The sequence below is a fragment of the Pecten maximus genome, chromosome 18 (assembly GCF_902652985.1).
Source record: "Pecten maximus chromosome 18, xPecMax1.1, whole genome shotgun sequence".
NCBI classification, from domain to species: Eukaryota; Metazoa; Mollusca; class Bivalvia; order Pectinida; family Pectinidae; genus Pecten; species Pecten maximus.
Window position 1 is genome coordinate 27199748 of NC_047032.1, and position 12974 is coordinate 27212721.

A 12974-nucleotide genomic window follows, 5' to 3' on the forward strand; every position below is an offset into this window, starting at 1 on the left:
TTTAATTGTCTTACATTAATTACATTTCATTGTTTGCTATTATTGTAAAAATATGATCTCGCCCTCATATGATCCCGAGTGTTGGTGTGTCCTTGACACCAGTCATTATAAGACCCCAACTGTAAGTGTCTCATTGACACTCGTGCAATATGACACTCACTGCTGTTGTCTGCTTGACACCCGTCCTCATAAAATCCTTAATATAGGTGTCCCTTTGACACCCTTCCTCATAAAATCCTTAATATTGGTGTATCCTTGACACTCATCTTCATATGTCCCTGACTTTTGCGAGGACGTTAAACCTTGTTCAAACAATATAAAAACATAATACAAATGTTTCAAATTTTTATTTAAGATAGTGTTTGAAAACTTAATCAAATTACTTTCAGTTTAGGCACTTTTGTCTCAAGTACATATTTTGTTAATGCGGGTAGTAAAAAAAGCAAAACATTTTGTAAAAATTGTCCACATCTTTCAAAAAAACGTTTCGTACCATCTACGTATTCGCGATGACCCAATTTTTTTTTTTCAGTTCTGATACCGTGAGATTACCACAAAAACCCAAATAGTTGCTTACAACCCCCCCCCCCCCCCCCCCCCCCCCCCCCCCAAAAAAAAAAAATAAATAAATAAATAGAATCAATGAAAATCCATAAATAAATCTGGTGTATATATTGATTTAAAAAATAATCATTTTAAGACATAAAACTCAACAGTATTATTTTGTAAACGGATATCAGATCACCTGGTCCGTTTGCATTCAAATTCTGATAAATATTAACGTTAAATTAACGCTAAATCAAACTTTTGCTTATCAACAATAATAATTAATTATTTTCCAGTTAACCATACTCTACTATTTTTTTAAAAGTTACTCCTCCTTGATTATGTTAAAATTGATAGAGCTTTGTGTTCGTTCTTCCTGTATAAAATTTGATTTATTGATGTTTATTTCAGCCTTTGGTCTCAATTATTTCAATTTCTATTAATAATTATGCTGTTCAGTAAGCGATAGCATAGCAGTGTTCATGCTTAGAGCTTAAACTTAATGATGTGCAGTGAGCAAGCCCTCCTGCGTGAGGACACACTATTGATCGGGGTTGAACCAAGGGCTCCACAGCCCTGGCAACTCCTATGAACCATGGATAAACACATAACAACATAAAAAGTGAAAAGATTTGGAATTATCCAAGTGCGAAGATACGAGGCGTGGGACCTGTAATTATATATATATGTAGGGAAATATCTTGTTTTGAAAAATGGGAAAACGTACCCCGGGAACACACAAAATTCCACTTAGTGAACACCGAGACAATTGTGGCAAAGGGATATTCTGTTTATATCCCTTTTACAAAATGGTGGATACTTGCATCACTAAAAGACATTTCAAGGAAGAAATGTTTGTGAAAATATTTAAACCGAAATTGAATGCAAATTGATTTGTTTTAAATGTCTACTTTTTCAACAGACACTAAACATTTAACAAATTAATGTAACAACACTTTGATAAGTGTCGTTATCTCCCCTGGTGTTACTATATTGCATGTGACGTCATAATGTGGTAACCGAGACGTTAAAAAATGACTCGCCTTAAGATGACCGTCTGACCTGACAAAGTTAGCGAAACACAGCAGTTGTCGTGTTGAGTTTATATTTTCCACTATATATATATAAATATATATACTGATAGGGGAATGAAATATTTTCACATACAGTTCACTATAAAACATTGGTCTATCATACATGTTGTGTGTCACGCTAACATCAACAATGACTACTGCGTGGATTGATATGTTTCAGCTGTGACGTATCCAAGTTGGTTTCCTCCATGGCACGCACTACACAATAGAAAGTCGCCTTACTTCCTAACCTTTGACCCCAAACTTCCAGGAGATACATCGTTAAAACCTTCTCGCTCTGCCGTCGATGGAGTTCCATTGCCTTTTTGATATCACGATAATCTACGTCGAGTTCCAGGAAGAACACAAGAAAACTAGAACCAACAATTCTGGCTATCACTTCCAGGTCATCTCTAGAAGGGGAACTGGATAGATCCATATCCGGAATGACAGACGCACCTGAAGATGACAAAAGAAAATCAGAACACTTTTTTTTTAAACTAGATTTGGCATTGAGAGCAATAGCAGAAGTCATCCCGCCCCACACACCGATCAACCTAACAAAAAATGCCTCCGTATGGTTACTATGACAGCCCAACCCATATGGTTGAATTTGCAGTCCACTAATACCCTAATATAAATCAAATATATTCTTTTAAATTGGGCCAATCAGAAGCTTCAGTGTGGTTGCTATGGCAACAGCACCCATGCAGTTGAACTCTCAGTCCCTCAATACCCCTATATTTACACTTGCAAAGTTTTGTCACTATATAACAATACCAGACCGATTTGTTTACCATTCTTGCATGGAAACATTCACCGTTGAACTTGCGTATGAAAATATGACAGGGTACGGGAACTACTTTCGCCAAGCACATGATGAAATGTTTCTTAAAATAAAACAACACGCTTTGTTTACCATTGTTAAATGTATAACAATAACATGTTTGACAATATTAAATAGGATAATCTATCAAAATGTTTTTGTTATTTATGTTAATATCATAATAAAAAACAGAACTATTTTTTACCGCGGAAAAAAAGTCTCAATTTGTTGTGAAGCGTCACCATTGGCTGTTCTAATAATTGACTCCTCCCACTGTGTCCGACTTTTATATGATTTTTTTTATTTACAAGGAAAAAATATTGTAAACACAAAGACTTATAGAAACAACATCCCTAAGTGTAAATATAGGGATTGGATTTCACTTTTATGTTAACCATGCTTTTATGGAGCAATTCCTCTAAGAATATATTCTAAATGGGGCGCTAGCGCGCCCCATAGAATATATTCTTAGAGGAATTGCTCCATACAAGCATGGTTAACATAAAAGTGAAATCCAATCCCTATATATACCATGTTTCATTGAAATCGAACGATATCTAAATTTAGACCAATCAGAGGCCTCCAACCTAATACCTAGTATTTTTCGCTTAAAACGAGTTTCATTGCGATCAAATAGAACAAGAGTTATTACTAGATATGGTTTTGCCAATCTAAAGTCACGGCGAAAAAGAACAAATTACACAACGTACTGATTATATATATAAATTTTGATGATAATTGCATCAGTAGTAATTAGCTGAGATATGCTCCGAACAAGAACGCGAAACGGAACACAACAACTTCGTTCGGGATGTCTAATAAGTAAGAAACGAAACACAACAACTTACTTCGAGATGTCTAATAGATAAGACACGGAACAATAACAATAAGTCACCCGAATCGGGGTGTCCATATAACCAATTTACCCATATCTTTAAGTTTTGTCATTGTCGTTGTCGTCTCGCCAGCCAAGATAGGGTCTAGAAGCATTTCCTCGTATGGAATGTTGTTCAATTTCATAGCTGCGACAATCATTTGAAGAGAAGCAGCATCTTTCTTCAATGCTCGCCAGCGTAGAAGTATTTTCGTAAGTTGTGAGCGGAAGTCAAGATGTTTGTGCTGCCATCTTTCCTGTGGATAAATAAAGTGGAATGATTTTACAATAGAGACATCACCAGTAAGACTTGAATTTATATAAATATTAACGTACAAGGTCAACATAAATCGGTGTCTTACCTCCTACCAAGACTGATAGTGATGCTAGGAGCCAAAGATATTGGAATCCAGGTGGAGATTTTGGAAAATCAAAATGGTCTCAATAGTTTGATAAAGTAAATTATATCGATGTGCAATAAGAAAATAGATTTACACGATACCAATTTAACCCTAACTGGCAGGGTAAAGATAAACCCCTGACTTAATCTCCGTCAACAGACCATAATACCCATGTTATCCTAATGGGTTAATCCTCAATATGAATGTTTTGATCTATATTTTTATCCGATTCCTCCTTTATAAGACCTACTGTACCAACACATTTTGGTGAATAAATTTGTGCTTCCATGGGTGATCTTGTTATTGGTCAGTGATTTCAATAGGTCAAATATACAGTGCTATACCAAAAATTACATTATACTTCTACTCTAGACAGCCAGTTATTGTGTCCATGTATGGAATGAAGTGTAGTAAGGGGGCGATAACTCTGTATGGAATGAAGTGCAGTAAGGAGGCGATAACAGAGTTATCGTTCCTTACGGAACGGAATGTAGACACGGTAACTTTTGCAAACTTATAGGCAGATATCTGCACATTGGGAGTCCTGAAAACGGAACGATACATTTTGATAAATCTTTCTACACTTGTAAAACTCGGTGTGATCTATGTCCTGGCATATCCGTTATATCTGGGAAAATTAGTGTTTTGGAGATATTTTGGGTCAAACAGGCCAAAATCGACACTTTGACTGTTGGTTTCTGTATAACTCGGCCTGGAGAGTTTAATATTAAATCTGACGAAATGACCCTCCAAATATAGCAAGTAGAAGTAATTCTGAAGAAAACAGTATCTTTGGTTTTTCGTTATCTGTCATAGAACGGCCACAATAGGGTTTTGAAAAAGGGTCGTATTTATCAGAAGTGTCATGGAATGTTCTAGAACATTCTAGAACACATTCCAGAGGCGAGTCTATTCCGGATGTGACGTCAGTGACGTCACCAAGTGTGTTGTGCAAGCCGCCTGCCTGATTGAACTGCTCGGTAAGCTGGGTTCAGATGAATTTTACTGTTATTGCCAGTATATATTGCCATTTTTCAACATCAGAGGCAATGCTCCAGGATATAGATACTTTGTCACGATCACAAACATGCATGCGAAAAATCAACCCAGCGTTCAGAATGTCAAGCAAATTCCCGAAGCCTCGGAGGTCTAACGCTGACGGTAAGTAAAAGTGTTTGTTGACGTTTGATGAAACAGACGACGGTAAATATGCACGGAGAACAGTCCCCGTTTATTTTATATTTAATGTAGTGATACTTTGTCTTCGAAGTTAACTAATTGTTTAATTTGGGTAGTCTGTGTACCGTATTTGTTTATGGCTAGATTCGTTATGTGATTGTTTACGTCAAAAAATAACAACGGGAATCTCCAGATTGAAGTGACAAATGTACACAGAACCGTGTTCTCTGGGATACTATCTCGTGAATGACCACACCCAAGGCTACTTCTTTGCAACTTTTCTGATATATGAATTAATTTGTGAAAAGAGAAATAACATAAATCTCGATTTTTACCGATGATTTACTGACGTAGACTTACTAGAGTCCCCGAGGAGAAGGGATGCCTTACTCGGGCACGTCTTGCATTGCTACGTACTCTCACAAGAAAGACTAGCATTACCCATGAACATTATAAAAAAATATAAGCATTTGTAGAACGGCGACTTAAATGTGACTTGGATTTCATTTAATTTTGTAGAACTATTTAAATTGAACCACATACACTGCGGGCTGGAAACTTCCTCACTACACTACAGTACAGTACAATACTGCAGTAGGCCTACATCATATCAATAGATTAAAAATGAAAATTTCAAGATTTGAAATAGATTTCTGAATAAAACATTGAATAATGTCAGCCTGTGTAGCATTTTACAATTTGAAAGGCCAGTTCAAACTATTTGAATTATTTGGTTCACCTCATAATATCAGCAACTTTTTTTCAATTAGTTCATTTTTGAAATGTTTAATGAAATAGTATTCTGATCTATTATATTCAAATGCTTGTAACTCAAAATTAAAGTCTGTAACATGCCCTTGATTGAGACTATGCCTTTGGACAGGTTAAATCATATCATCTTTTGCATACATGTAAATGTAAATAAACAAAATTAATATATATAGTAAATTTTCAAATTCATTGTTTCAAATACCATACAACATATTTAAATCTTTCGCTTGCATACACCGAAGAGAAGTAAAATGCAAAAAAGCTGTTCTGACAAATTTATGCTAAGATATTGTCAATTATTATGATTGCATTAACTGATTAAGTTAAATTAAGTTAATTTTGGGTGGGAAAACATGTTATGTACAGTAGCTTTTTTAATATCTTGACTGAAAGTTCATTTCAACTTATTAGAAAAGGCATTATAGAAAATTATTTGACAATATCAGTGTTACCAGAATTCAGCTCTCACAATTTTGCAAAATATTCTTCGAAATGTCACCTGCACACACGAAAATTTGTGGATTTTCAAATATCTTTGCCTCAAATACCATACCAACATATTTAAACCTTTCGCTCGCATACACCGAAGAAAACAATGTGCGAGAAAGCTGTTCTGACAAATTTATGCTAAAATATTGTCAATTATTATGTCGAATTAAGTTAAATTAAGTTAATTTTGGTGTGAAAACATGTTATGTTATTTTTTTTGTAATATTTTGATTTAAAATTCATTTCAACTTATTATAAATGGTATTATAGAAAATTATTTGACAAAATCAGAGTAACCAGAATTCAACCATTACAATTTTACAAAATAGTCTTCGAAATGTCATCTGCACACAGGAAAATTATTGGATTTTCAAATATCTTTGCCTCAAATACCATACCTACATATTTAAACCTTTCGCTCTCATACACCGAAGAAAACAATGTGCGAGAAAGCTGTTCTGACAAATTTATGCTAAAATATTGTGAATTATTATGTTGCATAAGTTAAACTCAGTTACTTTGGGTGTGGACACATGTAGTGTATTTGTTTTGGCTTTTGAAATCAATTTCAACTTATTGCAAAAGATATTATAGAATATTACTCGACAAACTTAAAGAATTACCAATATTACATTATCACTATTTTACAAAATATTCTGATTCAAAATGTCATCTACAAACAGGTAAACAAGAGTAAATTTTCAAATATTTTTACCTGCAATACTGTACCATACCAACATATTTCAACTTTTTATTTACATGTGAAAACAATATGCTCTTGATATCATGTGAAAGGCCTCCTATACTGTATGTTCTTAAGTGAGGTAGTCACAAGCTACTACAAGGAGACCCTACCTCAAAATGAATGGCTGTTCACGGGTTGATAATCCCAGCAAACATAACACAAAGATAGTTAAGAGTAAGACATGTCATTTATTTTCAGTGCTGTTTTGGTTGTGTCCTGGATGACATGCAAAAGGCCTCCTGCATGTTGTTCAGTGAGGTAGTCACCAACTACTACCCGGCCTTAACTAAGATATACCACTTATTTTTCAGAAACCTGCCTAACTGGTGTACACTGCTGCCTCATAAGAGGTTTAAAAAAATTGATTTAAAAGAAAACATGATTGTTTACACTTGATTAAGCTTCATTTACATAAATTTTAGCTCAAATTCATTTAAATTTAAAACTTGCAAATTACCTTATTTGTGATCTGGCAAAGATATTTAAGGGAGATAACTTGCTTATCTGGTCTCATATATAAAATTGATTATCAGTAATAATGAAATGATTACTGAATAATTATTCAATGTTTTATAACAAACTCAAAATGACTGATTGGATATTTCATAATCCATATATAGGCTGAATACTGGTTGATTTTGCCCGCTTTGTGAACCCGTAAATTTTGGACACAGGATTTTTACATCAAATATATGACATTTTAAAATCTTAGATGGCATGTCACTATTTTATTGATTAGAATACTGTGAGTGTGTAACAGAGCGCATGACTAATTAGATTTAAATCACTGTCTCCGCTAGGGATCGAACCCAGGACCTCTGGCTTACAAGTCTTACGCTCAACCAATCGAGCTATAGAGAAGATCTCTCTAGCCGAGCGGTATATTGAGGCTAGTATTTACCAGGGTTACATACTTCCCCTCCAGGAAAGAAGTCGTCCTCGAGTTTACAGGAGTAACAGTGATGCTTGTGGAGCAATCCTGATTATTTTCCCCAGGTCCCTACATGGGCCAATGTAACAGAGCGCATGATTAATTAAATTTATATCACTGCCTCAGCTAGGGATTGAACCCGGGACCTCTGGCTTACTAGTCTTACGCTCAACCGATCGAGCTAAATTGAAGATCTCTCTAGTCCAGCGGTATATTGTGACTAGTTTTTACAGGGTTACAAGTGCATAATTTATTGTTCTGTTTGTTAGCTGGGTTTATTGCCATATGAAGAGTCAGGATCATTTTGAGGCTGGGTCTGCTTGTAGTAGTTGGTGACTACCTCATTGAACAACACACGAGGTGCCCAGAACTTAGGATTGGATAGATGCTATAGGATTGGATAGATGCTAATTGAATCAACATGCCATATTCCAGAACCTGTTTTAGTGTGAGAATTATTACAAGATAATTTATAACCAATACATAATTAAGTCCCCCACTTAACGAAATTTGACACTCAAAGGCTTCTAATTACTGGTGGAAATTGAGTTATTGTTCGATTTTGAGGACGTTTGGTATGTAGGTACATCATTCGACATCGGTCCCTCTTGTAGCCTCATTTTCACATTTAAACAAAATGGCCGCTATTCCTTGGCCTCCGATTGGTTCAAATTTAGATATAGTTTGATTTTGATGAAATTTGATATGTAGGAACATCCTTGGACACAAGTCCCTCTTGAAGCCTCAATTTCACATTTAAACAAAATGGCCGCCAATTCTTGGCCTCTGATTGGTCCGGATTTAGATATCGTCCGATTTTGATGAAATTTAATATGTAGGCACATACCGTATTTATTCTAATAAACGCCCCAACCTAATAAACGCCCCCCCACCCTTTTTTTGGAAAGAAAATTCCTCAATTCGAGAAAAAGAACTTACCGTGGCACATCCACGTGTGTCCAGAGGTAATTATTTAAAGGATATCCAACATAAAACTAACACAACCACAAAACAAAGTTTCGGTAACTATATACACAGTACCACTATATCGTATCAACAAACGTTAATGTCCCGGGCTGTCATACGCGCCACTGACCTCGCTGTCATCATCACTTCCGGTGGATTCACTTTCACTTTCACCGAGTTCAACTGCACCTCCCATTAAATTTTCCAGTACATCCTCAGCTTCCTGGACGTCAATATTTTGGAATTTTACTGACCTTCCTCCTCCCTTACAGCGTTTTGATGTTTTAGAAATGTTTTTTAGTTTTTGTTTGTTTTGGCACCAGTCCCGCACTCGTTTCCGGTCAACCTTAAACACAGTAGCTGCCGCATGTTTTCCCTTTTGCTCAGCGTAGTTTACAACTTTCAGTTTGAAACTTACTTCATATAACTTCACTTCAAACCCGACATGATTGATAGCAGATATAATAAACTACAAGTGATGAGAGTAAACTGGATCGTGACCGGTTTATGACGCAATTTAACACACTCGACCCCGTGTTTCAAACAATGTATATGTTGTACGTAATGTACAACTACCGTAAGTATAAATAACAAAGTTTATGTTTCTTGCAATTTCATACACAAAATGTTTGTCACTTAGTTTTACAATGTTTTGGATACATATACACATGTTTCATGGTGTGAAATGGGTACATACAACATATCTCACAACTTACCGACTCTGAAATTTTGATCTCCATTAAACGCCCCCCCTTGGAAAAATTTCACGCCCCCGGGGCGTTTATTAGAATAAATACGGTAATTGGACACGGTACCTCTCGTTGCCTCACTTTCACACTTAAACAAAATGGCCGCCAATTCCTGGCCTCTGATTGGTCCAGATTCCGATATCGTCTGATTTTGATGAAATTTGGTATATAGGTACATCATTGAACACCGGTCGCTCTCGTAGCCTCACTTTCGCATTTAAACAAAATGGCCGCCAATTCCCGGCCTCTGATTAGTCGAAATGTAGATAATGTTCGATTTGATATATGAGGGTATTAGGGGACTGCAAATTCAATTTCATTATTTTTGTTGCCTTTACGAACAACACATTCTTTTTATTGGTCGAAAATTAGATATTGAGCGATTTTGACAAAACCTGCTCACACAGAGTTATCGCCCCTTACTACACTTCACTCCATCTGTGACATCCTTCAGGTGTCACCCTCTAGTATGGAATGAAGTGCAGTAAGGAGGCGATAACAGAGTTATCGTTCCTTACGGAACGGAATGTAGACACGGCTACTTTTGCCTACTTTGCCGCACATTACTGCGCTTTGGGTGCACTGAAAACGGCTCGATACATTTTGATAAAACTTTCTTCACTTGTAAAACTCGACGTGATCTATGTCCTGGCATGTCCCGTATATCTGGGGAAAATCTAGTTATGGACATATTTTGGGTCAAAGTGGCCAAAATCGACACTTTGACTGTTGGTTTCTGTTTAACTCGGTCTGGAGAGTTCAATCTTAACACTGACGAAATGACCCTCCAAATATAGCAAGTTGAAGTAATTCTGAAAAAAATAGTATCTTTGGTTTTTCGATATCTGTCATAGAACGGCCACAATAGGGTTTTGACAAAGGGTCGTATTTTCGCCAGGTCTCATGGAATGTTGGTCTTTTCCGGATGTTACGTCACGGGTGACGTCAAAAGTATGTGTGGAATGTAGTGTATTGAGGGACGGAACGTAATGTACATGCGGCTAATTCTGACTACTTTGCCGGAGCTTACTGAAAAACGGCTCATTACATTTTGATAAAATTTTCCACACTTGCAAAACGCGGTGTGATCTATGTCCTGGCATGTCCCGTATATCTGGGAAATTTTTAGTTATAGAGATATTTTGGGTACAAACACGCCAAAATGGACACTTTGACTGCTGGTTTCTGCACAACTCGGTCTTGAGAATTAACTCATAATGCCAACATACTGAAACTTCACACATCACAAGTACATACCATTCCGGAGAAATTGGTATCATTAGTTTTTCTATATCTGTCACAGAACGGCCACAATAGGGTTTTGAACATGGGTACTATGTACCGCGACCTCACATTCCAGAGAGTCTATCACGGACGTACGTCACGAGTGACGTTATCAAGTCCGTTCCGCTTGTCTGATTGAACTTGTAGCGCTCGGTGAGCTGCTTGTATTTTCACTGCCACTGCCAGTATTTCTTAAAATGTTGCAATATCAGAGAAAATACGAAAGACACATTTCTCCACAATTTTTTTTTTTTTTTTGACATATTTATCACAAATATCTCTATCCCAAAGACATAATTAATCTTGTTTCTTCATATATGGTACATTAAGTTCCTTTTCCTGTCGTATCCGTGATGCAACAGTTTCCGCTGAGGTCACACGGGTACGTATAATCGAAAGACAGTAAGCCAGACATTTTACACTGCACTGGGAAACCCCCGCCTGGGGAATTCCCGCCTTTTTACACCAGAAACCTACGTCATTCTATTTTCAGTAACAGTGTGTATTTGTGATCTTCTAAATCTCAACATACTACTCTTTATCCTCGTATCATATATAAAGTACCCGTTTCATGTGTTACATGTATTTACTCGGGAAAACAGGTATATACCAGAGAAACGCATTCTCCAAAGGGACTTGGATAGGGTGAAACACAAGCTGATTGGCCGGTCGTGTTGCGCAAGTTGTTAAGGTAGACCGACCCTTCGGGTTTCCTCTGATAGATCTCCTTAATTTTATTTTTATTTCAATGTTAATTATGCTCTTATCACAGAAAGCACATAAAAAACATATGTCACCACGTTCGTTTTACTACCAGGGCCACATAAAGATACGTATTAATTAATAGCTGAACCATATTTTTAAGGATTTTGGTAGATTTTATCTTTCCCCGATAATATTCACCTCAAGCATAAAAAGGAGTTTATATCCTATTTATATCATCAGTATGAGCAATATCATTCATAATTATCAAAAAAAGAGAAGATTCTTTGGGTGGTTAACAAAATATGGCTATTTTTATACGAAAAACCTGTTATTTTTAGTGAAAAATTGATTTAAAAAAATACACGTTTATTTTTTTCCTGAAAAAATGAACAGAAAAATTACCCCCTTTTTTTTGCTTAATTAAAAATTTCATATGTATGCTTTAAGAGAAAAAAATAAAAATAACACCTCACCATATTACTTTTGACACTATGGCCGTTTACTTTGCTGGTACCCCAAAACTTTTGCTTCAAGTATGGCTCAAATTACCAAATTAGAGCAGTTATTTTGGAATCTGAGATTGATGAATTTTTTTGTTAAATCTTTACCATTTTCTTTCATAAATTATATTGTAATCTATGTTACTGGTGCTTTCTTTTTTTCTAAAAGAATTTTATTTGTTTGATTTCCCAAACGCAATTAACATTTTCCGGATATTTTCCTCTTTTCCGGATGAAAATTAGAACATTACACTAACGGTCCTTCAGACGCTTTCTTCTAATACGCCATGTCAAACGAAGCGTATCGGTGATACAGAATGCCAGAATATGCACAATATGAGCTTCATTTGCAGCGCTAAACAAGGTTGCTCGAGTGTCGAGCGTTCCAACCTATGCGATAATGTAATTTGAATTAAGGCAAAGCTTTAGAAGAGCGCAGCCTATGACAGTAATCACTCACCGTAACATGTATATGTAGCGGGGGATGTTATCGTGTATGTACTGACAGGTTAAGCTGACAGGGTTGAGCTTAACGATAACTATATGTCATGCCTATATGTCGTGTCTGTACTATGTGTACCTGTGTCACCTTGACCTTTGCTAGTCCTCTGTTCACGTGTGCTGTCTCTGGTCGATGTTTTTGTCGTGCATTGTTCGTAGTCGCTTGCTTTTTCGTCAGTGTCTGTCGTGCCTGTGTATCCTCTGTCGTGATTGGTCCTTATAGTTTTGTATTGTTAAAAAGTGGGATAAATTTAGGGTGGTGTATCGTATACTGGGCAGTCTGATGGATTAATTTCCTGTGTGCTGTCACGTCTTTCTCGCTAGTACTAATGTAACGTTAGGGTATGTAGGGTCTTGGGTGGGTAGTACTAGTCTTGACTTTAAACATATTTTATTGTCTAAACAAGAACAATAGGATTAGGCACAAGTTATTA

General features: G+C 36.3%; 1 protein-coding gene across 1 annotated transcript in view; it reads right to left on the reverse strand.

Moving 5' to 3' along the window:
* Positions 1-624: 624 nt before the first annotated feature.
* Positions 625-12974, reverse strand: part of LOC117316132 — a gene marked incomplete at its 5' end in the record, with an annotated part of 38806 nt that continues 26456 nt past the window's right edge. Inside the window, 2 exon segments of the mRNA XM_033870631.1 lie at positions 625-2078; positions 3372-3576. Of these exon segments, the coding sequence (XP_033726522.1) occupies positions 1765-2078; positions 3372-3576 (519 nt within the window).